This window comes from Limulus polyphemus, unplaced genomic scaffold, assembly GCF_000517525.1.
Source record: "Limulus polyphemus unplaced genomic scaffold, Limulus_polyphemus-2.1.2 Scaffold506, whole genome shotgun sequence".
In the NCBI taxonomy this organism is placed as follows: Eukaryota; Metazoa; Arthropoda; class Merostomata; order Xiphosura; family Limulidae; genus Limulus; species Limulus polyphemus.
In genome coordinates, this window is record NW_013666116.1 from 344,594 (window position 1) to 370,197 (window position 25,604).

At 30.5% G+C, this 25,604-nt stretch overlaps 1 protein-coding gene across 10 annotated transcripts in view; it reads right to left on the reverse strand.

The window, feature by feature from the left end:
- LOC106458730 (extended synaptotagmin-2-like) overlaps positions 1-25,604 on the reverse strand; it is a 70,563-nt gene that overhangs the window by 33,725 nt on the left and 11,234 nt on the right. For all 10 annotated transcript variants that reach the window (XM_022385032.1, XM_022385035.1, XM_022385030.1 and 7 more), the window contains 8 exons: positions 17,539-17,676; positions 17,078-17,154; positions 13,722-13,788; positions 9,953-10,042; positions 7,697-7,752; positions 7,297-7,417; positions 2,306-2,396; positions 644-714 (listed from right to left, as the gene is read on the reverse strand). In XM_022385032.1, the coding sequence (XP_022240740.1) occupies positions 644-714; positions 2,306-2,396; positions 7,297-7,417; positions 7,697-7,752; positions 9,953-10,042; positions 13,722-13,788; positions 17,078-17,154; positions 17,539-17,676 (711 nt within the window). The remainder of the gene's footprint in view (positions 1-643; positions 715-2,305; positions 2,397-7,296; positions 7,418-7,696; positions 7,753-9,952; positions 10,043-13,721; positions 13,789-17,077; positions 17,155-17,538; positions 17,677-25,604) is intronic.

Genomic DNA, 25,604 nt, shown 5'->3' on the forward strand with positions numbered 1-25,604 from the left:
ATATTAAAGTTTTCTTCATTACCCATTCAAGCCGTCTCCAGCCATTATTAGTCTCAAAGTGGGTTCCTCGTCATCGAATGTGGTAAAACTATGTACAGTCCCAAATACAAACCAGAAATAACCAAACTGCAAGTCAGGCAATAAATTTAGCTAGATCACCCTAAAAGAGAATTAAATAATTTATGAAAATTGTCTATAAAGTATAAGGTACAGGACAGCAAAAAACAGGAAGAAGAGGGTAAGAAGCTGAAAAAAATGTTTTACCTGCTTAAGTGAGAGATAAAAAAATAATTGATAAGTTTTTGACAGCATAACACATAATAAGCTATGAAGTATAACTCATATAAAAAGAATGAATACAATAAACACATGAGCTAATGTACTTAAACTCTTGTAAGAGAAATGAAGAAAGGTGATTGAAAAATCTAATAAACACTTGGAATAGGCCAATTTGAAGTAACACATTGCTGTTAATCACTTTAGAAATATGTTTTTACATTAAAAGAAAGCATGATTTCATACTGAAAACCTATTACATATTAAATATATTTTGTGCATTTTTATTCATGAACTGTGTAGAACTGCTTTATTATGAACTAAAAACATTATTGAAATGCCCTAGAAAACTACAATGGTAACCAACCTCACACTGGTGATTCCATACTGGATTAATATCATTAGTTATTACTGGTGTTCTAAACTCCTGAGATCCAACTATAAAGAAATGTTTTGAAATTTTGAACTAAGATTTGTTATACAAAGTGAAAATATATATGAAATTAATAAACTTGACCCATCAAAAATGGTTTATTTATATTCAAAATCAATTTTAAAGTATTTTCTCCAACATAAAACAATTGTTAATAACAGAACAGCAACTATTTGGAAAAATATTTAATATGAATCATGTCACTGTTATTCAATATGCCTGTTTAAATAAATAATACAGTAAAGTAAAACCACTGCTGCTCATTAATTCAAACATGCTAACACCTGATAGCCTATTTTCATTGTATTTCATATAATATGATTCATGTTAAAAATACAGTGATTTAGTATGTAAATACTACATTATTTAATATCCTGTAGTTTATATTTCATATCTGTAAGATGTTTACAGTTTTTCTATGCTCTACTCTGGAAAACACTAAATATTGTTCATTTCATGTGTTAAATTCAGCCTTAGGGGTTACTCTTGTAGTTGAACAGGTCAAGGAACTTACCTACTATTTCACAATATAGTTGGATTGTATGTAATTTTAACTTGTGTATAGAAGATTGCTTTATTACCGTTACATAGACAAAGATATCCTTACAGACTCTAGTGATCTGCTTTTTTGAATTTTCAGTACAAATGGATGTGTATTATGCAACATGAACAATTTGTTATTTTCAAGTTGAATCTTCAATTTCCACAGATTACAGATTCATCTCTGGCTTGATGGAAGTTTTATCTTTGTTTTGTTATATTTTTCAAACTGCTTGTCATGTACATTTCATTTTTTTAGTTCATTCTCAAGTATGCTGTATGTTAATTTTATTTTATTTATTCATCAGTTTAATACAGCTGTTTATTTATTTTACTTTACTTTTAATTCTTGACATTACAATGTAACAGTTCTACCAGTGAATGATCAGATTTTTATCTTCACTTCTTTTTCAGTAAATAAAGTGCTAAGTTTAGTTTCAACTTTAACTTGTATCTGTGACAAATCATTACTACGTGTTAGTCCTCCATAATTTTGTACTAATATATCAATGGGAAGGCAGCAACCCAAACAAGACCCACCACCAACTTCTGAACTACTTTTGAATAGTGGGATTGGACCATCACTCTTATAACGCAGCCGAAGCCCAAAAGTGTGGAGCATGATTTTGCAGCAACAGAACACAAATTATAGACCCTTGGATTCATAATCTAGTAAGCTAACCACTAAACTATGCTCAGTCCATACTTATAGGAAGCCTTAAACAAATCTATTAGATTGTTGCACAAGAAAATCTGCAATATACATTAACAGTAATAGTTTAACAGGCTAATAATTTATCTGTTTTTCAGATTAAAATTAAAATAATTATAAAAGCAATACTTACTTAAGTTTGAAAAACACAGAAAAATCTAAAAGACAGTATGTGTATTAAAACTGTATCATGCTTAGATATATTCATTTTCAAGTATTTTACACTGAATATCTTTTAGATTCTTTCATGTTATATAAAATAAAACAATTTTCTAAACAAAAATACCAAATGAACTCACATAAAAATTTCAATAATAAATTTTAAGTTGCTCAAATTAACTTACCAATTACTATAACATATGGATCAGTACTGCCAAAACCCAAATCAGACGCCATCAACTGTTTTGCCTCCAATACTTCAACTTGTAGAACACCCTAAATATTAACACAAAGGATGCAAAGGACATTTGACATTACAATAAATTTTATTAATTTAATGTACAAGGGGAAATAGGTTTAAAATTTTACATAAGATATTTGTAAAAGAAGATTTCAGATGTTTTGAAAAAAGTTTAAAAGATATGTAGCATATCAAGTAATTATGAAACACAAATTAAAGATTAGTAAAATGCAGAATCACTGTCACATTATATTCTGTACATACTCATCAATAAAGAGTTTTATACTTTTTATTCATATCCATCATTAAACAAAATTTAGAAGTACTATTTGTGATAATTTTTTATTTCACTAAACTTAAGAAACAGATTTATATTTTAAGAGTTTTATTTATTAATCCTATGTGTACATGCTACAACGTTTCACAAAGTGCCATTCAACATGATGTTATAGTTACTATCTCTTCATTTAACAACAGTTTGTGGTAGAGGAAATAAAATACACGTGAATACTGAAAAACTTTCTATATGCATTTTGGAGGTTTTAGAGGCTATTCAAATGCAATATACAAACTGTATGATGAACAAAAGTATCTTGTTCTTCACATGATCATCACCTTGCATTCCAACTTGTCAGAGTCTGAGTCAGATTGATGTCATCAATTCAGAGACACAGCTTGAGTACAAATATGTTTGCAACACATCTGATGTTTCATGTAGAACAAACATGTACATCTGACTAAAAGTCTGTCATATTTTAGGCAGATACATGTTGTAATTTTGGAATTAATAGTCACCATTCCTTCTCTAATATTGGGTCGAGCACATTAGGTTAATCACTTACACCACAAAGAAATAAATTACATCACTTTACATTAGTAATTCAGTCTTTCAGAAAAATCCCTCATGTATAACAAATAAATTATTTTTCGACATACATTGAGCTACTAAATATAAATATAGATTTTAATTTGTTTAATTGTCACGTTGTTTTGTAAATAAAATGACTTGAAGTGCTGAAGCTTGTACAAAGGGAAAATTTTAAATATTTACTTGTACATACTGTAATAGAAAGAAAATAAAAATCTTTGTTTTACCATATTCACAAAATAACTGTTATTTGTACTTAATTATGATACTATGCTAATGATCACGATCCAGACACACAATTAAAAATATACCAGTTATGAAGTCCTAAAGGTAGCAATAATAAATTAACAAACAAGGATTTGTAGGCACAGTTATATTTATTGTAGAAAACAAACTGAATATTTCAACAGTACCTTGTAAAATGCTGCTGAACATTTATTTCAAGTTTATACCATACTTTTTAGTAACGATACTCTTTACTTTGGAGCTTTTATCCTTCTAAAGGCAATTGTAGAGTTTGTGTTACTAAAAAAAGTGTGTATTATAGAGTATAATTCAATAAACACACAGTGAATTGATTAATCCATCTGTACAAAATATCTTTATGAAATTCTTATTTATTAATTATGGAACACCAATGTACTTCTTAGAGTAGGTCTGTAAGTACTAGATTATAGAGTTTTAATAACTATACGAACTCAGAATATCATAAGGACAAACAATTTAATCTTTTCTGCATTTCTCTGTCTGTATGGAAAAGGGGTATGTACTGTGGTTAACTTGTAAGGAAATAAAATATGCTAATAATAAAGTAAATTAACAATTCTACACTAATGCACAAAACATGATTACTAAGTAGAATCAATCACAATATGGCATCTGATTGTTTTAATGTGTAAAAAAAAATTTAAAGGCTTTCCCTCAGAATGGATGGTGACTAGCTGCCTTCTCTCTGGTCAGTTCACAATTAGGATTGGCAGCATGCTGTGTTAATGGCTTTGCTATAAGTAAATACAAGTACAATTCAAAATATCAAAATTTAAAGTTTTGTTTCAGTTTTAGAAAAAATAACAGTAAGTGGGGGACTGAATTATTAGGTCATATAATATAATTTTGGAAACATCTAGACAGTAATCTATCTATAATATTTTGATGATATACCATATTTGGTAACACTTCTCTCCCAGAAAAAAGGATGACAACGGCTGCTATCACAGAATGTGTATATTATATAAGAAAAGTTCTTAACAAAGTAGCAAACAAGAAACAATGAACATTCTCTAGTGCATGGAATATGAAATTTCACTTTTTTGTTCTAGTTAGATTCCAAGTTGTGTCAGGGAAGTACTTAGGGAATATTGCCAAGTTGCTTACAGTTTGTATGTTTGATGTAAAGCACAAAGCTATCTGTGCTGTTACCTATGAAATGACATGAAGAATATGCAGAACATTGTGAAATTACTTATGGAATAATATTATGAAATATAATTGGAATATTAAGAATGTACATATGGAATGATGCCAAATATAGAATATTTTGACAGTTTATATGACTTGTTAAACACACTTATGGACTAATTAGCATATTTCACTTATTTTTAATGAATATATTCCATATCTTAAATAAAACCTTACAGACTTTAATTGCATATTTGAACAGACTAGTTTAAAATATGTCCATATATGGATGACTTTAAATAGTATATGTAAGGATTTCATTAATAGTAAGGGAATTTCTGTATAGATATTATGTGGCTGTAAAAAATTATTATTGTTACATCATTTTTTTTAATTCGCTCATCTGTTAAGTTTCATATAACATTTCTGTAAAAAAAAAATGTTTTCTTTTTGGTCAACATTACTCTACAGTCATGAAGCACGGATAATTACCAAAGTAATGAAAGAAAAACTAACTAGTATAGAAATGTGGATTCTAAAGAGAATGCTGAAAAATCAGCTGGGTTGAGATAACGACAAATTAAGAAGTATTACAAAGAGCAAAGCAAAGATATCAACATATAAAGGTTATAGCAATATAGTAATAAGAATGTCAAACTTTTTTAATTATTGGTAAGATTGAAGGCAAGAGGTTAAAAGGAAGACAAATAACTGAAAAACCTAAATTCTCTAATCTTGAATGAGTTTTAATTAAAGAAAGTGAAAACAATCTGTATTTCTAACAGACAACACTCAAAGTTTAAAAACAAGTGTACCTTATAACAGAGAGTTCTTAGATAAAGTTTGCCTGTAACTCGAAGCAATATCTATGTCAAGATCATTTAACCTGTTAAATTTTAAATCTTCTGTGTCAAATCTTTTAACTCTTAATTTTTTCAAACAGAGAAAATATGTTATTTTATACAAAAAACAACAATGACATTATTCTTATGGCAGAGGTGCTAACCACATGACTGATGAACACTTTCACTACAAAATAAGAGATGTATCCTTCAGGCACTGTATATTTCTATACATTTTAAAATTTGGAAGTACTTAATTTAAAATTAATATTTATAGGGCTGCAATTCCTTACAGTAGGTGTGTGTGACTTGTTGGCAATAAATTTAAACAATAAATGGGCAGCACACAATCCACTTGTCTTAAAATAATATATTCAAAACAAATCAAACGTATGTATAAAAATTTGTTACACTATTGGTTATCACAGTTGTATCCAGAAATCTTAAGTAATTGTCTCCTTTACATCAAAGTCCACACAAACTAGTTTATTTCCTTTATAATTCAATTGACAAGACAAATTATGATTCTCTACTCTGTTATAACAATACAGTCTGTGATAATTTCACTATACGCTCTTTATGGCTAAACTCACAATCATGCAGTCTAACTTACCTTCTTTTTTACTTTTACTTTCAGTCACTTTTTATATACATTTGGAATTTAAAAAATGTGGTGTGCTCCAAAGTTTTATTCTACTTTTTTATTTAAAAGGGTTTGTACATCAAGTTACATCTAAAGATAATTTTAACAACCATAATTCTTCTGTCAACACAAAAAAAACCTTCCTGTTGTTCATCATTCAAGTCTTTAAAGAAATGTAATTGGGTTCAGAACCAAATCAGAAAGGAGGAGGCAAACAACTGCCAACTAAATAGTCACATATTGAACCCTGCAGCATTAAATTTCATTCTAAATCAGTGATCTTTAACCAGTTCTCTCTCTCTCTAATACATTCTGTTTTCACTAATGTGCTTATTTTCACATGAGAGATGTTTGTTTCTATTTTATTTGTAACCTATTTTATTACTTATTAACATTAAGGTTATTATTTATTTTTATTTTTTTGAGATTAATAATGTTTTTTCAATCTTTATTCATGCTCTTTCTATATTTTATTTATAATCAATTTTCTTAAGACTACTCTTGAAATTTTCTTTAGTCTTCTTCTTAATAGTTATCTTGTTTTGCAAACTACATGTTTTTCTTTATTCACGTCTCTAATACTCCCATTCAAAGCATATCTAAATACTCTCATGTTACCATGGTGGACTATCTGATATGCCTATGATGTCACTTCACTAACTTTTAATACTTTACACTTCTGGCTTATACCTAAATCACTCATGAAAAACACTGGTCTACCTTTCAAAACCACTCAGGTTATTAGATTTCTTGTTCTGTGATTTATTGGATTTTTTTATTCTGTGTGATTTTTCAGTGTTTTAAGTAAACATATGAAAATTCTTAAAACAATCAAATACCAAATTGAAATATTATTTAGAGAATGTTGTTTCTACAAGTAATGTAACAATGAATAAATGAAATAGAAACCTAAAAAATGTAACCATTATAGCAATATCATAAACTATATTTTCCAGTTTCTGGCCTCCAACATTCATTATTTCTTTAAGAAATTATCATACATTTTTATATCAAATAAAAACAAATTACATGAAGTTTAAATGAAAATGTAATAAGTGTACAGTAGCTATTTTTTCCCATTCTCTAACACATTGTAACACATATATAGAGTTAACTCAGATTCAATATCATACAGTAATTTAAGTATATAAATCCACAAGTACTAAATTTTTGGACACACTTACAGCAGGTGGGAGGAATTTAAGTAAATGAAGGGGAACACTCTCTGTAAGAGACAATGTTATTTTGTTAGGAAGAACCATCACACTTGAGAGCTGTTCAACTATAATTTTATGTAAAATATTGCTGAAAAAAAAGAAAAGTTTACTATAATTACATCATCTAAGAAAGTATAAAAATACAAAAACTTCAAAATTGAAATAATAATATTTTTTATTCTATTTAAAATGTTAAAAATGGTTATCACACTTATCACATTATACTTCATTGACTAAGTTAAAAATACCCTCAGCAACAAAATAGTTAAATTAATGCTTTACATGAAAAATATAAGCAACTTAGTACATTAGTAAATCAAAGAAAACTGAAAGAAGGCAAATTAAATGAGAAAGTACACAGGCTCACCTCAAACCGGGAGTGTCTAAAATATTTGTGAAGTTGGTCAGGTCGAAATTAATAGCCTACAGAAAAATTAATGTAAAAAAAAAGAAAGTAGAGAATAAAATTACTTCCATATGTTTCAAACTTTTTTTAAAAGAAAACCTTGCTAAGGTATATATTAATAAGTTAAACACTTTAAACATATAAGATTAACAACAATAGGAAATAAATATTTAACATAACAATAATGAAAAAAAAAATACAGTAATGATCATACACTGATGTTTAAAATAGATTAATAAAATAAAATTATTTAATATTCAAAATACTTATTTTTCCAAACCATTCCAATGATAGTTGGAATTGAATGCAATTTTTAAAGGCTATATTCTGAAATAAAGAAAAGACTGTTTGGAAGTGATACATAATAATATATAATGTTTAATATTGTGGTATGTAGCCATACTAATTTCCTACCCCCTTATTTAATATAAATTGTTTCAAATTTATCTATGTATTGAGTATGTAATCTAAATATAAAATGTTGGTCAAGTCCTCCGTGCCCAAGTTACCTACAAAATTGGGTCATTTAATGAGAGTGCCAAATGTACTTTCTTGTGGAAAAGATTCCTGTAAAACAGAACATACTACATAGAACTAGACATTAATATTTTCCAGTGGCAAGATAGGCACTACCTCAAGGACACAACTCCCCGTATTTTGTAGTGAGGGTGACTGTTAGCCATGTGGGTAGTCCCTTCACTCTCAGAAGTTGTTGGCTGTTAGTCATATGTAGACAGTGCCTGTACTGTAAGTCAAAATTCATAACACAACCTAACATGCATGCTGTATAGTTATTTTGTTTGTGATTTAACTGTGGTCTGGTGGCTTTGAGCAAGATCAGAATCAGTGGAAGAAGAAAATCTCTATAGTATCCAGGAAAAAGCTACAACCAACCTTATTCTACATACTTCAGATGCTGCAAAGGAGTAGGGTAATGTTGTTGTCTGGCCCCCTGACCATACATAGCAGTTCTTTGTGCTAATTTCTACACGTTGCTATATGCAAGGATACAGTTAGAAATGGGTATAAGTGATAGATCTTAATATATTCTGATCCATGATACTACAAACAGCTTGAGTCAACAGGACTGCCCGCTTCTTCCCAGACTACATACCTTGACTTCCTGATAGTAGTAAAGGAAAAAACCTTTGAAATATGTTTGACAAAGCATCTGAGACTGTCTCACTTACAGAACTTGTAAATATTGTCAAAATATGTGAAAAAACTATATAAACTTGCCATAAAATAATGTGCAACATATGCAGAAGTCAATGTGAATGAAGTAACTACACTCTTCTACAGAAAACAGGCCAAGAGTGAATTTCTTCTTTCTTTCTCTTGATCAAGCAATTTACAAGACATTTACCTCAAAAAGGGCACTTAAACCCAATCCATCCTGTCCACCACCCATGAAATGGATGGGAAATGCAAGGAGACATAATAAAGCCTACCCTCACCAAAAGGTGCAAAACATCACAGTTTTAGATGTTTTACAACTTCTTTGCACTGTGGTACTTGCCTGAAAGAAGAAGAATCTTGTTGAAACCATAGAAAGGAGTTTTATGGTACTGTTTTACATGAAGAATATGATTACAGTAATTGTAGTGATTATATCAATGTAGCATCAAATGTTAACTTATAATAATCATATAGGGTATAAACTACATTTTATACATTTACCACATAGTATGGTGGATTATAAGCATGTGATGAATTTATTATTTGGCTGGTAGAACCATCTCTTTTCTCCATCTTCATAGTTAATACAGATTATCATCTGTTTGTTGTTTTTCTGTTATTCATTTATGGTTATACAGAAATAATTATTACAAAAATCCAAGTTTAGTGCACTGTGATATCCACTAACTGTATAGGTTTAATGAAAGAATGTTATAAACGTAGCATTTGGAATTAGATAAGATCATCACATAAAATTATATATGGAAAAATAACACATCACTATTAATTTTTTTATCTGGTTTTTAAAATGTTGTGTTCCTCTTTTCCTCTGTTGATAAAATAAAATGATACATATAATATTTTACTTCTTTAATTTAAAAATTTTCTTTCAATAAGCCAGCCTTAACACACATTTGATAAATTAGGAATTATTCCAACATTTCTTATCTTTTTCAGATGCATATGCTTAAGACAGCTTATGAGAATTTTCACGCCTGTTTCTTAAACTTATAAAACCATGAAGTAAACTCTACTTACCGGAGGTTTAAGAAAATAAAAACTTAGTCCACCAACAAGAGGAACTTGTCGCACCAAGGGCTTCATCTCAATACGTATCATGCCATGAAGCTATACAAAAATTGTAGAAGGTGCAGCTTATATGCAATTATTGTAAAAAAAAAAAGATACAAGTTGCAAAAGCAACTATAAACTTGAAAAACACCAACAAATACTATGTAAAGATCAAAATATCTATATTTATTGTGTTTTGACATTATTTCTTATCATTTTATTAACATTTTGTACACATCTATCTATAAATCTCTATGTGTGTGTATGAATTAAACATGGACAATTGCAAAACTGGTACAAGAAAGTAAAAAAGCAAAATATTTACAATTCATTTAGACAATACATATACATTAAATCACATACAAGTATTAAATGAAGTGCATGTATAGATCTTAATGATAACCTACACCTTGTTTACTCAGGTAAAGTCACCAAAAATTATACAATCAGCTATAATTGGCTTCTAAAAAGTTATTATTTTCCTATATTGAAAACATATTTCCGAAAAGTACTTACCTCCCTCACATGTATACTTATTCTCTTTCAGTGCTGCCCTCTATATGCAAATATTTTTTCACATGCCACAAGCCTTGAACTCCCACGTATCCCACAATCAATGTGTTTCAACTGCATCTCACATGTAAATCATCATGCGACAACTCTCCACCAATAGGAGGTGGACACATCCTCCTGACACGTGTGACTCCCTCTATTCAATTTTAAAAACTATCACTTCAAGATTAGGCAGAAAAGGAAGCACTGGTTTTTAGTGAGGAGGAAGAAGGGTGGGAAGTATGAGCAGAGGTAAGTACCTATCAGAAATATATTTTCAGTATAGGAAAATAAGAACTTCCAAAATGATACATTACTTCCACTGACATGTATAACTAGAATCCCACGTTGAACAGGCAGAGGGACTGGTGTAAGAGATAGAAAGAAGTATCCTTCAAAATCATCGTTGGGAAAGGAACAAACATGGGAGACCATACCACTTCTATACCAGGTATACTTTGTACCCATTGTGGAAAAAGGTGTCACATACACAGGCAGAAAGAGGGAGGAGCACCACAAAAAAAGAGAGAGAAAAACCAAGTGGGTTAGAATTTGAACCACAGAATACCAGAATAACAATCCTGTAGAAGAAAGACTGTAAAAGAACCATCTACAAACAGATAGACCACACAGAAGTCGGAGCACAACACCATCCTCTGGGTCCCACCACACACAAATGGATTTCTTCTAAAATTATATAGCAGCCTCATACTCTGGGTAGAACTGCACAGAATCTGGGCACACTGTCAACCTCTAGGACCCACTGCACAGAGGTGGAGATCATGAGGTATATTGAGTAAAGAAGAGGAACACAGTCAACACATATATGAGGATTTATGTTGATTGGTTCAGCTCGAATCCAAAACAACTCCCTGTGAACTGACATCCAGGTGATGGTAGGAAGAGGATCCCAATCAATGGGGTGAACTGCAATGCGATGGATTTACTCCAATGCAACATTTGCAAAAAGACTAGAGAGCAATTGCAATCTCCAGGTTCCAGTGCATGGAAGTGGATCACATCTATAAAATATAAGCAACCTCACCTTCCAAATAGAACTACACAGAAGCTGTGCACAACATGAACCTCTGGGACCCAGCAGAACACCACTGCCCTATTCTTAACTGAATGGAAGTAATCCCATGTAGGAGGATTCTTCCATGGTCCACCACCCCAGCATCTTAGAACTGGAAAGTGGCAAGGACTCCCATGCTCCATTAGAAAAACAGGGGGGGCAAAATGCAGTGGAGAGTCTGGAGAAATGCAGACACCAGAGACAGTGCAATGGGTAACCACGAAAAACCCTATCCTGAAATGCAGACCACCCATGATCTAGTCAATCAAAGGGATGAGCAGCTATCCCCTTATGCTTTACCCATGTAAGTCCATGGGTTAGTACAATCCTGAATGGGTATAATTATGAAACAAATATATCACAAGGAAAACCTAATAGCAATCTTGAGGAACACCCCATCTCATCAGTGTGCATCATTGGACACAGTTATACATCTTGGACATACAGTGCAAATTTCTGATAAGAAGCATACCTGGACATGCAAAATTTGCCACTGAGCAAGATCCTAATCCTAAATGGATATCCAGTGGCAGCTGGAGAGAAAAATATATATATATAGAAATGATTTACCCAGTCACAGCTGCACCAAAGTTTGAAGGATGGCGATGAGGAAAAAACAGCTACACAATGAAGATGGTGGGAAATGACCATAGGAGGTGTAGTCCACATGCCTATCAGAAGAATGACAAAGGTGAGATGCAGAAAATACCTGGAACAGAATCTAGGAAGAAAGAGGCTGAGGAATAGGCTAATTGAATCACTTGTTGCACCTAACTTAGAAGGGTAGAAGGAGAAAGGTCATGTACAAATGAATGGTGCCAAGGAATGGAAAGGTGGGAACGGGAGCCACTAAAGGAAGCCCTGCAGGCAATGTAACAATAGACAGAATGCTATCTGGATCAAACTGCAAATAAAGGTGAGAAATGAATGGAAGTGAATTTGGCAAGAAGAAAGAATGTTCCTCCCAACCCGCCGAAGTTATCGGTAGGAAAGATTGATCTGGATAAAGTAGAACATATGTGGAATGGAAAAAGTACATGAAATGTTGATGGCAAATATATCAGACCAACAATGCTCACAGAGCAAAAGAAGTAGGAATAAGTCTGAATGGATAGGAGAAACATGGAACAATAGGACAAAGTTCAAATGGAGGGAGTAGAAAGCAGTGAAGAAAAATATTGACATTACAGTCTGGAAGAACCACACAACGAGGAGGTCTACAAAACCAGGAGTGCAAAAGGTACCAGTTGGTCCAGTCCTAACTGAGAACATCCACTGCCAAGGCCTGAGAATGAGGAACTGGAGACCAAAAAAGAGGTAACTTGGTGTTTGAGTAAAGTGGTAAAGCATCCAGATGAGGAGTACCCCACTGATTGCATAGCCACCTGAAAACCTGAGGGTCAAGAGACCACTCTGTACGATAAACCTGGTTGGGTCTTGAAAAATTTGGTACAAGATGTGAAAGATATTCTTATTTTTGATGAGAAACATTTAACAAACTGAAAAAATTATGAAAAGCTTATAAGAATCCGTGCAGTAATTATTAAACTAAAATCAACAGTCTTTTACTGTTTAAAGACAGAATATCCTACATTATTTGCCATTCATTTTATGAAGTAACAAAAACAGTGTAACATAAAAATCACACTTACTAAATTATTTGTTTAAAAATGTTACAGCATTGAAATAGTAATTTATGCACAACCTTATAAAAATTTTCCCTAGCTTCTTTTTCCAGTATAACTAATTTTCTAAAAATCACATAAACATAAAATTTAATGGAAAATTCTCATCTTCCTTCTCAGCACACCATGGTATATTGTAGGATATATACAGAAAGACATGTGTACAGAGATAGATAAAGTTGAATCTGACAACTATTATCATTACAAATATAGTAAAGTAACCAACAAAATTTGATTAATATACCATGTTCAAAATGAGCTTTTCCCCCATATTTGCTTGTATAGGCCCATTTGCATAAAACTGATAAATATCATACAAAATAAATGAATAACTAATCTAAAAATTAATGTAAAAAATAATGCTCAGTTATATGTATCTCTTCTATTAAGAATAGCATTTATTCATTACTACGTATACACATACCTGCACATCTTTAATTCCAGCTTTCAATCCTTTTATTCTCAGAGAAAATCTACAGTCTCCAGAATATCTGCACAACAACAACAACAAAAGATTTTAATAATACCTACTTCATCTTATAATTTCTCTATATCTTGGCATTGGAATTCTATAAAAACTTAATTTAAGCAACTCCTAAGAGCTTAAATCTTGTTCTTTTCAACTATCAAACTCAGCTAATTTTTTAAACATAATAAACATTATATGAAAGCTTTACTTCTGAAAACAAATTCTCATCCACCATTCAAAGTCATGTGGTTGATGAAAAAAAGTCAGTGTTTTCCACTATTTTATTTTGTAAAATATTGAAATATAAAAATTATAAGCATTATAAATTGTGCATTTCTAGTTGCAACATTCAACAAAACAACAGTTTTGCAATTAACTAACCCCATTCAAGAAACCCATTATACTGTTGCAATAGTGACTAACTTTTTCTGATAGGTTAGTAGTAATCCCACAGGGCTAGTAGATTTCTGACTCTACTAGCCCAGCTGGCAACCACAAAATAATTGTTAAATACAAGCTCTGTATAGGAATGTTGTAATGATTAATCAGCTACTTGCTTTCCTGCAAGCAATAAAAGTTTTAAATGGACAGTTAGATTACTAAGAAAAATGGGTGAAACTAGTAAGAAGGAAGTTTCATCAAATATGTCTACATCAAAGTATACAGAGGATACCACCATAGTATTTGAAAGCCCACTGATAATGATTATTGTACTTGCTCATATATAAATATGTCAAACCTGTCTACACTAAAGTTTATAAAGGTCAGAGTCTTGATACACAAAAGTATATCAATATTGATAACTGTACATGCTAACAGAATATAGCTACTAACAAGCACTATTACATGATAATAATCTACAGACACAGTCTTGGTACATATAAGCATATTGTTTTTGTTTATTGCACATGTATACAAATCTGTAGAAATATAGACAGCAAATTAAACAGTATGCATTACAGTTTATAGAGAGCATAGCCTTGATACTTGTATTGAAGTTAAAATAACTGCTAATTTCATAAAGTTTCACTAATCCTCTACCTTACATAAAAGTTACATGTTACAATGATTGTTCTGTAGGCTTATTCCTAATTTGCCCTTTTTCTGCAGCTATATTCATTCCAAGGAGTGGTACAAATATTTGTACAAGTTGGTATGGATTTAAGATTTTCACCCTTGAATATGTTTATCTGAATGATCAATGACATAGGTAATCTAATAATTGCAGGATATCGTACTAGGTCTCTGGTCTGACTTAAAATTGTGCAATTTCAATATTCTTGCTCTTGTCCTATGCAGACATGTCTGATTCCTGATCCTTTCCTTGTTCTGTGTGGATGTTTTGAAAGCCTTCACTCTGCTTCAGCAGCCAGTATGAGTTATAACAAACACAGAAGCTAGCCACTAAACGAAAAAACATATTTACACCATTATGAATAAAGATGATATTGCTACATTTGTTCACTTGTACTATTTTTTCTTTTGCAGTTTTTATTTTATTCTGTACAAGACATTTTCAGAATCTACGTTTTGCAGATATTTGATTTTTATCTGTTGGATATGATGTACTTGAATACCACACTTGAAAGCAAACTGATACTCATTATAAAGTTGTGAGATAGCAAATTCTACTTTTATTTTATGGTTTTGTTTACTGTTCATTTATTATTCCTTCTATCATTTAGCTCAACTATGAATTTTTAGTTATATCAAAATGCTAACTTGAATTTGAGTATGTTTATATTATGAAACTGACATAAGCTCCCCCTAGCGGTGACATACATATATTAATATTATGAAAGGTTATGTGAGTTACCTAATCACATGAGATGTAATCTCACAGTCTAACCACTAAATTAAAATGCTTCCTTGACTTTAAATGAGTTAGTTTACAAGATATAGTTAGAATGAATTATTGTTAATTGTTACTCAATTGTTATTGATCTTGAGGTGATTTAATTTTGGAATACTGTGATTTTAAACTTAGGTTTTTTACTTCTCCTAGTTCTTTTTCTTAACTCCTATATTTGCTGAAATTAATAACATTGATGTTTATGTTGTATTGTTTATTAACGTTTGTATCAAGTCCTGGCCAGGTACAGATATATTAACTGTTTCTTTTGTAAGAGATAAAACTTATATTCCAATTGTTTGAAAGTTTTATCTTGGATTTCTGTCGTTACAGTTTAATAAATTGGTTTTGTTTAGAAAGTGAATCAACCAGAATCATGAGAATATCTCTAACAGTATATAATGGATACTGTATGGAGTCATAAAAAGTATGTTTTCTTTAACATATATGAGTGCATACAATATACAACACGCTAAAATCTTGCAGTTTTAGGTATTTAGTTCCTAAGCAGATGATAACTTAAGTGATACAATTTCATACATCATATGCAGATTGTTGATTTTGGGAAGTTCTTAAACTCTAATAAAGTTTGCACCCACTTCCACCTACAGTCAATTCATCAACACATCAGTTAATTTTAAGTTTTTGTTAATTTCACTGACATTTTGAAAAAAAAGTCGTAACCAAAAATATGTACAGAATGACAGAAAGTGTCACAATGGCAGTTTCTTTTGTACACATATTCTATAAACAATTACATGGACATAAAATTAAAAAGAGTAATGTTAAAGACCAATTGATGTAGGCTCAAATGTGAAACAAGACTGTAAATTTGTTTTGAGAGTGAAAAAAAGGTTTGGTTTGAGTTTGATGAAGTGTTTATTTCTATTAAGAATTAAACAGCTTAAATAATGTATTTTCATTATGTTGCATCATCAATGGCAATTTACAGACTTGAGTGAGTCATATTCAAAATTATCAATCTATAAAGGATTTATATAATTGATAAAACCAATGTTCCTGTACTGTTGAACTCAAAAGTGAAACACTCTTGAGCAACAACTTACAGCATTTAGGAAGCAAGAAAATTTTAAAGTAAATTAAATAACTAGTCAATGAAATCAGTGTTCAAATCAAATACTGATACTTCCTATTTTCTACAGTATGGGTGAAAGTTTTTTAATTGATGTACATAAAAAATGAATTATCATTGTATTAATATCAATTAAATATGATCCTTTTTTGGCTTTAGATGCCCTAATAGCACATATATATCTTACATATGTTATTTATGGGCACTTATAATATTTCATGTCCCACAAGTTCATAAAACAATTAAAAGTCAATCAATTCATCACATCTCTAGAATAAATAAGAAATACCTGTATTATTTGTGCTAGAACTCTTTGCATGAAGTCTAGAAAATGAAAAATTAATATCACAATTAAACTTTACTTACAATATTTCTACATCCATAATTATTTCATCTTCAGCTGTATTTTCATGGTAGACTCTAACCCCACCAATCCTAAATGGCTATAAAATAAACGTTAATTTTTTGGAAATAGTAAAATTCACAATAAGATAATAAAATTTAATATGTAAAAAAATATATACATTATATGTAGGAATTAAAAACTACTTTTAGTACCAGAAGCATAAGAAAACAAAGATATAATTTTGATATAGTCAAATCTGTTGTAATGAATGCTGTATTATTAATTTTAAAATATAATAACAGCACTGAGTTATTCTATTTCTAGGTACGTACAAAATAATTTATCAAAATGAGTTGTTTTCTCATTATTTTTGTAACATACAGAAATAATATTTCATAAAATATCATGTATATCTAATGATTAACATAACATTAAAATTTAATATTCCACAAGATTATACTAAGTGAATCAGTCTATCTACCATATCCCCTAAAATGACTTTTTCAAACTTGAAGCTCTGGAGGTTTGTTGGTAAATTTGCCCGAATAGCAGGCTCCACCTTTTCACGGAGTACACCTTCTACAAAATGTCCAATATATGGCCACAACTGTTGTATGATCTATAATTCACAAAACTTATATTCAGCTTAATTTTTTATAATAAAATATTTAAAAACAAGCACAGAGTAACTATGACCCTTCTAATAAAATTAAATTGTGAAAAGAAATAAAAATTTACATATTTTGTTCTCTTTTTTTTATGCTCTAAAAAGGTTATTATTTAAAATAAAAATTAAATAGAATTATTTGTTTTCTCCTACTTATTTGCCTCTGTGTTTTTAGCTGCAGCATAGCAGCTCATAAAATGGCTTTGAGTTTGTTTGTTTTTTCAAGTACAATCCTTTACTTCATAGCTCCATCTCTTGACCAATTTGAAATATAGTTACAGACATGGCTAATGAGGATTCCTTCTTGTTTTAAGATGATTATGTATGTGTTACAATTTCTTCACAATGGTGGTTTAGGCAGAGTTAGTGTATCTTAGTCATACAAACAAAATGTTGTATATATAAAAATACCATGCACTTTATATACCTTCTTATATCAATATAGTACCCTTCAAAATTTATAAGTTCTTCTGAGCTTGTGCAGTTTTCAGATAACATGTAGTGATGAAAATCACTGAGTTGATTTCCTTCTAGCTACCTTTCTCACACTCTGGAGATAACACCTTTTCTGCACATGGACTATATGGCTGTAATGATGCACATTGTGTAAAGATGTCAACAGCAGTCTTCTTAATTAGTTCAAACAAGTGATACCTTAAGGTTATATAGCCTCTATCATATGTTTCAAAGATATTGACAGGGACAGTTCATACAACTTGGTGTATAATACTATGATCTCTTAGTTAGCTCTCTCTCTCTCTCTCTTTCAAGCTCAGGCCCTCTGTTTGGTAAATGAAGCTAAAGCACCAGGCACCGAGAGGAAGAGGAAAAGGAAAGAAAGAGGGGGAGACAGAGAGCAAGACACACACACACTCACTTTGGTAGTGTCTCAGACCTGATAAAAAAAAATTGCACCTTTCATTACACCTGATGATAATTAAAAGAAATATTGCAGCATGCATCACAGGACTTGATGAACTAATCTACCAAAACTCTCTCTTTCAGTGTAATGTTTTATAGCTTACTGACATGATTCTTATAAAAATTGTTTTCATGGCATAAACTTTGAAAGAGAGATTTTTGCATTTCCTCAGTTCAGGATTAAAGTTAGGATCTCTCACATGCCAAGCAAGTGTTCTAACAACAGAGATAAAAGGTTAACCAATTAAGAAATGCTAGTTATCAAGGCACTTTTCAACATCTTAAACTACTATAAAACCACCAGTTAATACAAACAATGTCCCTAGTTAATAACATTTGTCAAAAGACATTAGCATTAAGCCTATTTTATTTTTAACACTAGACTCTTTATTCAGTCCCTCAGGGTTTTCCAAAAAAAAAGAAAGAATAATGTATAGTATTATTTCAACCACACTAAGTCTGTCATATCCATTGAAGATGATGCATTTTACTCAGCACAGAGCTCATCATACTGGTTGAACACAACAAACACAGTAGTGGTCAGAACATTACTTATATAAGCAATTAGTTACAATAACAATTGTTATGTGTCTACCACATTCATTGTTAGCTGGGAATTGTAATGAATCTACACGACAGATGACCAAATTAATATCTATGATACTTGAATACACTTTGAGACATAAAGAGAATGTGAGGAAATGTGAAATATGGATAAGGTACACTTTTCACCACCATAAAACACAACTATTAACTGCTAGAAAAATAAAAGGTCCATTTTTATATCAAGTTATGGGGATGTACCTTCTATTAGTTTACCAAGAATGAAAAACTTCGGGTAGCATATTGTAACATTCAGTTTATGTTACTGTCTATATAGATTCATGTTAATTAAAGGTATATAATCCCGATTTTATCCGGTAATTTATTTCTTTTTCAATATATGCTGCATCTAACACATGCTCATTCATGTTGAGATGCATAACATAATCTGACGACCATTACAAATTAATTAATTTCACAGCCCAAACAATTTTTAATATTTATAAATTGAAAGTATTTCAAAGTATTTTATTGTGTCAATATGGTTATATGCAAAACATACAAACATAAGAACTGTTGAACTTGATATCCACAAATGAATCTCATAATATATATTAATGTTGTTGTTTAAATCAAAAATAGAAAATTTTGTGACTTTTTGGTATTCTAGAAAATCTAATGTTTCACTTAAATTTTAGCCATGTTTTATAAAAGTTATATAGAAACTTCCTGTGGTAAGCTATGCTATTGACTTGATTTATTTTTTATATAATAAATTCTCATCCATATTGTTTATATATTTTCAGTGTGTGTTGCAGTATTTACAAGACAACACTCTAAACATGTTTAACAGAAAAGTAGCATTAAAATATGATAAGTACTGCCAAATAATCGTTCTTCATCGGTATTATATAGTAAATCACATTTTTTCATCTTAAAACTTTCTTTTTAACTGTATCACTCATCATAGTTCTTTAGAAAATTTTATAACTCCTCAGTTTGTTAAATTTAATTATAAATACTGATATTTCTTCTGTATCTTACATTTTCTTTTGATAATCAACCATTGTTTTAAAGCACTTTTCATCTCTTTCACCACTTATGTAAAGTTCTTTACTTTCTGTTACACTCTTGTTTTTCTAACTTCTAAACTGTGTTTATCAAATTGTGTCCACTGACTGAAACCCTCTTAAATGATGCTGTCAACAGATCTGATATGAACACAAATGAGATTCTTTCTGCATATTGTCAACTTCAGTATCCTTGATTACAGAGCTTAACACTTATGGGAAATACACTTATAAAACAGGATGAGCTTCTAAAAAACAAAATGGATTAATTAAGTGTATTACCTTAAGGGGTTATTACACAAGTATCTCCCCCTTTTCTCTCTGCAAGAGGCATGGTTTGGGGCACTTCCTTCATACAACCATCTTTACTGATTGCTGACTTCAATGGAGCTTTTTCAACCAACTTTGAGAAACTTTCCTCTCTAATGCACAAAATTAATCAATAAATTCTATCCCTTAATTTATTTTCACTTACTGTATATATATATATACCCCTTGAATGGTTTGCTTACAGAAAGATGCATACATAAGGGTAAAAAAAACTTGGCTGTCAGTGGATCATTGCACTGTAACGTTTCTTCTCTAGAATAGTTCTTAAATACTTATTAATAAGTTGCTATATTTGCATAATCTACTCTACCTGGAATGTTTTTAGATGTTGGTGATTACCATAGCCATTACACAACCTTACTTTTATGCTGGAGTGCCCTCTGACAAGTAATATATGATGAAGATCAAAGTTTTTCAATTCAACAGTTTCATAATTTTTGAATGCCTCCTAATATATGCAGGCTACAATTCACAATACTGATGAGTAATGTATTTAATTTTTTTTTAATTTCCGTATTACCTCGTAATAGAACTTACAACCACCATTACTTTCATCCACAGAAAAAAAGTGTAAACTCTTTCACAGATTCTGCTACTCTGTGGAAATACTGAGCCAAATAAGCAGCTGTAGAAATGGCCACAAATTTAGATAATCAAAATTAGAAATAAAAAATAGTTATTATATATATCATACAGTATCCATGTAGCCAGCTAATACATAATAGCTACAAGAAATTATAATTTATTTCCAAACAAAAACAATTTAGAATATGATTTGGCTGACCATTATCACCCAAAAAAAAGTATGTGCAAGATAGAAGTATTATTTACCTAATCAAGTTTATTATAAATATTTTGTACAAGCTTTATTAACTTCATGTGTATATATACTAAAATAAGTTTTAAATAAAATACATCAGAATATTATTTTTACACATTTGGTTTTCATACATGACAACATTTTGATTCTTGTTCATTTTCAGACAATATTAACAATTTGAATTAAAGTCACATGCAATTTCTTTCTTTTGAAAGTTCTAATATGAAACAAACTAAATATGGTCAAAGTCAATCAACCCAGGGTGTTACTTATTGTAGCAGAATTCATTCATGGAGGTTATCAACTGTTCTGAGGGACATTTATAGTTGTATACCTTGTGCATATGGAATTGCTTTACATATATAATAAGGAGCACATATGCCTCCAGATACAAGTAACCCAATTTTGTGATTGATCAGCTAGAGAGCTAATATGAAGTGTTACAATAGTTTGGGCATTTCTAATCAGATTTGCTTCTGCACTGAAAGAGTCAAGACATACTGGTGAAGCATTTTCCTTATTGTTTCTTTTTTTCTTTTTCATTTGTTTTTTTAGTCTGCTGATTGTGTGAACTTATTCTTTTCACAGCTATACCACTCAGTTTTACTTTCTTTTTCATATATATTTAAATTTTGTTTTATAAACAAAATTTCTCTTACTAACTTTACTATTTAACTTTAACCACACAGCAGCAATTTTCCATTACAGTGATCAGCCATTCCTCTGTTTCTTATTTGTTTTCAATTAATACAGTGTTTGCTTTTATCCATCTTCACACACAGTCTTGTATCTTTTTCTTCTGCTTGTAACAAATCACTACACTTATCCTTCACATACACGATCAACAGATCTCTTGCTATCACAAAGATCAAGTAAACTGTGTCCTTGTGTAATACTTGGAATATCACATAAACACCACAATATTACTACTCTCAGACTGCCTGACTTACTGAGAAAGCTGTGATGACTTAGTTTATGTCTGTCTTCTGTTGACTACCTTATGTATTAAATCCTCACTTAAAATGTATTTAATTTTTAATTTTCAGAAACTTTATCATTATATATTTTAACTAGCTACTGTTGGGTGATGGCTATCTTGGATTTCGTAATTTTTATGATGAATGACTCATCTGTTGTTGGAATAATAACTGTCTAAGCAGGTTGCTTTAACCTTTATGTTGACATACCCTCTTCTCCTCTTGTCTTTCATACATTTTCCTGCATATTATTTCCCTGTCCGTAGCCATTTTAATGATTGCCAGAGTATAAAAATTATTTACAGTCATGGAAGAAATGAAACATTAAATTACATTGCATTTTTGATATTACATAAATTGTAATAAATAGATGATTCCTTTTTGGCCAATAACATATTCCAATGGTGCTAGTATGCAAAAGTGAAGATAAGCACTGCTGAACATTAACATAAATGTACACTCCATCCTTATGTACAAGAAAAGCTAAATTTAAAAGATCTAAGTTGTATCTTAATAAAGCCTTTCTTAAACATGTTGATGTGGATTCAAGTGTAACACAAAGATGAATATTGTACAGCATAATAACAACTTTTAAGGTCCCTTATGAAATTATACATTCAGAAAATAAAATTAATTTAAACCTAATCACAGCAGAAAATATTCATATAACATGTATTTCATATAGTTAGCAATGTTGCTGATATCTATTCCAGTTACACATTTATCAGCAATATGGGTTTATGAATATGAGTTGTGTAAACTGATAGTGAACAGATTGCCAAAGTTATTAAATATAGTTTTATGTAATCAGATGTAAATTTTGAATGTGAATCCAACTAACACGGATTAGGTTAGGTTAAGATATACATAATGAATATAATTCAATTTTGATAATGAATCTACAAATATATCATTCATTTTTTACTATCATCCTTATATTATTATTATACTGTTTACTTCCAGCCACAGGCTAAGAGATGTACAGGTGACAAGAGAAAATATCTGAAATCAGATCTAACACTGTGAAAGATCTGGTTTTTGGATTCAATAGCAGTGAGGAATCTTGCGAATCATGTGTCTTCTGGAGCAAAACTTTACCATGCTCTCACTTTTCTTAAAACAACATTTCCAAGTCAGTTTTTTTATGAGACATTTCTTAGTTTTTAAAAATTTATACATTTAAAGTTAAAATCAAGGTCCAGCTCAACAAGTTTCAGTTAAACGTCTTCTCAGAACCACCACAATGCAAAGTCAATTTATATCTGTCCCTATAAATATTGTTATGTCTCTGGTTGTTTATTAATTTCTCGTAAAAATTCTTTCCGAAGAACTTCAACGATACAAGTTCTTTCTCAAATAAAACTAGTTTATTCTTTCTCAATTCAACTTTGCAATACACTTAATTTTCACAGTCACCTTAACTTAAACACACACTATAATTTACAACAAACGATTTGCGCACTTTACTTACTACCGCGCTTGACTCAATTGTCTGTCTCTATCTTTGCCCGTCTGCAATTCAGTTTCGATTAATTGCTTGGTGCACTTATATACAAGAATAGAGGGTGCCTAGCAAATACTGGATTATTCGTGACGTTCCCCGATCTTTCTTGAACTCATTACGTGTTACCAGCGTCACGTGACTTCCGCTGTCGTAACAATATAAAACGTTTTTTTGGTAAAAATTTTCTTTCTTCTAATTTTGTCTATTTGTATCTTTTGTTAACTCTTTAAATAAACCATTTATCATCACACATCTGTGAATCTATGTCAATCTTGAAAACATGATTTATTGTACGATACCACATACTTATCACTGTTGTAATATGTCTGTTACTCTATTGTCAGTTGTACATGCCATAATCCTGATTCATTTTGTTTCTGAGATGACTCAGTCATGAGAAAACTAATAATATCTTTAGTACTAGAAAAACAGTGTAGTGTCTCTTATTTGTCGAAAATTTACTCCATCTAGTGATCAAATAATCCAGTTTCTCCTACAGGAGAAACTCCATATCTATTTTATTGCATAAGCTATAATGACCTTTGAAAAAGCCTGTATTTATGGGCAGAATTTAACTGTTATTTACTTTTTCTATAGTTCAGAAATAAGCACAAAAATTTAAACATAGAACCATCTGGGAGAACTACACAAGTAAGAATGCACACATTTCAAAATAACAGCACATCTTTAATCATTTTGTTCTCTTTTTTTTCTACAGTTTATCATTTTCCATGAAATGTGTTAAGCAGATAAAGTTATGAATAAATCATATCACATTTGACAAATGCATATAAATACAAATCCTCCCATTTGCCTATTTCTCAGTAATTCAAACATCAACATTTATGTCAACATCACTAATTATGATTGTATAGCATGACCCAGCAAAAGTTATCAGTATATAGCACATTGAGTACATGTATGTTGTCGTTACAGCAGTCTCAGCATTACTTTTTATATAAGGTACAAAGGAATTTGTTCCAACACAAGATGCAACTTGTTCTGAATGTTGAACAAAGTGTCACTTTTAAATACAATTTATGACATATAACATCAAGCAATAGCACACAGCAAGTAAAATGAGAAATTCTAAACTTATTATTGAGTTAAGAGTTTTTCATTTTACTTGCTGTGTGCTATTGCTTGATGATACATTTTATAATTTATATTTAAATGTGACACTTTTTTCAACATTAGGAACAAATCACATCTAGTTATCCAGTTATTTTCAATTGGTTCATCAACAAGTTGTAGACTAATATTTGTATATAATAGAGTACTGATCAAAAATCTAAATGCTAAAATTTATCTGAGCTCTGAAATTTTGATTGACATGTATCCAATTACTGAGTGTTACTTTAAAGCCTGATATACTACATGCATTAGCTTCTACTTACAATAATGAATAATGGTAAGTGGAAAACGTGGTATCCTTTGTGTACTTCAGCAGAAGCTGGAATGATACTTTTTCTATTTGTAAAAAATATATGTTTGAAATTTTATGATAGATTAAAACATATTGATTCTGACTAAATTAAACTGCCTGAACATTACCATAAAAGTAAAAATAAAAAGTGACTTATTTACTGACTCAAACTGTTTTTCCTGAATGAAAATAATGTGGCCTGGTATGCACTGTAACTCACATGACTCAAACACATGGAAAATAAATTAGTTCAAGAATAAAAAACAAATTATGCAATGGTCTTTGAGAA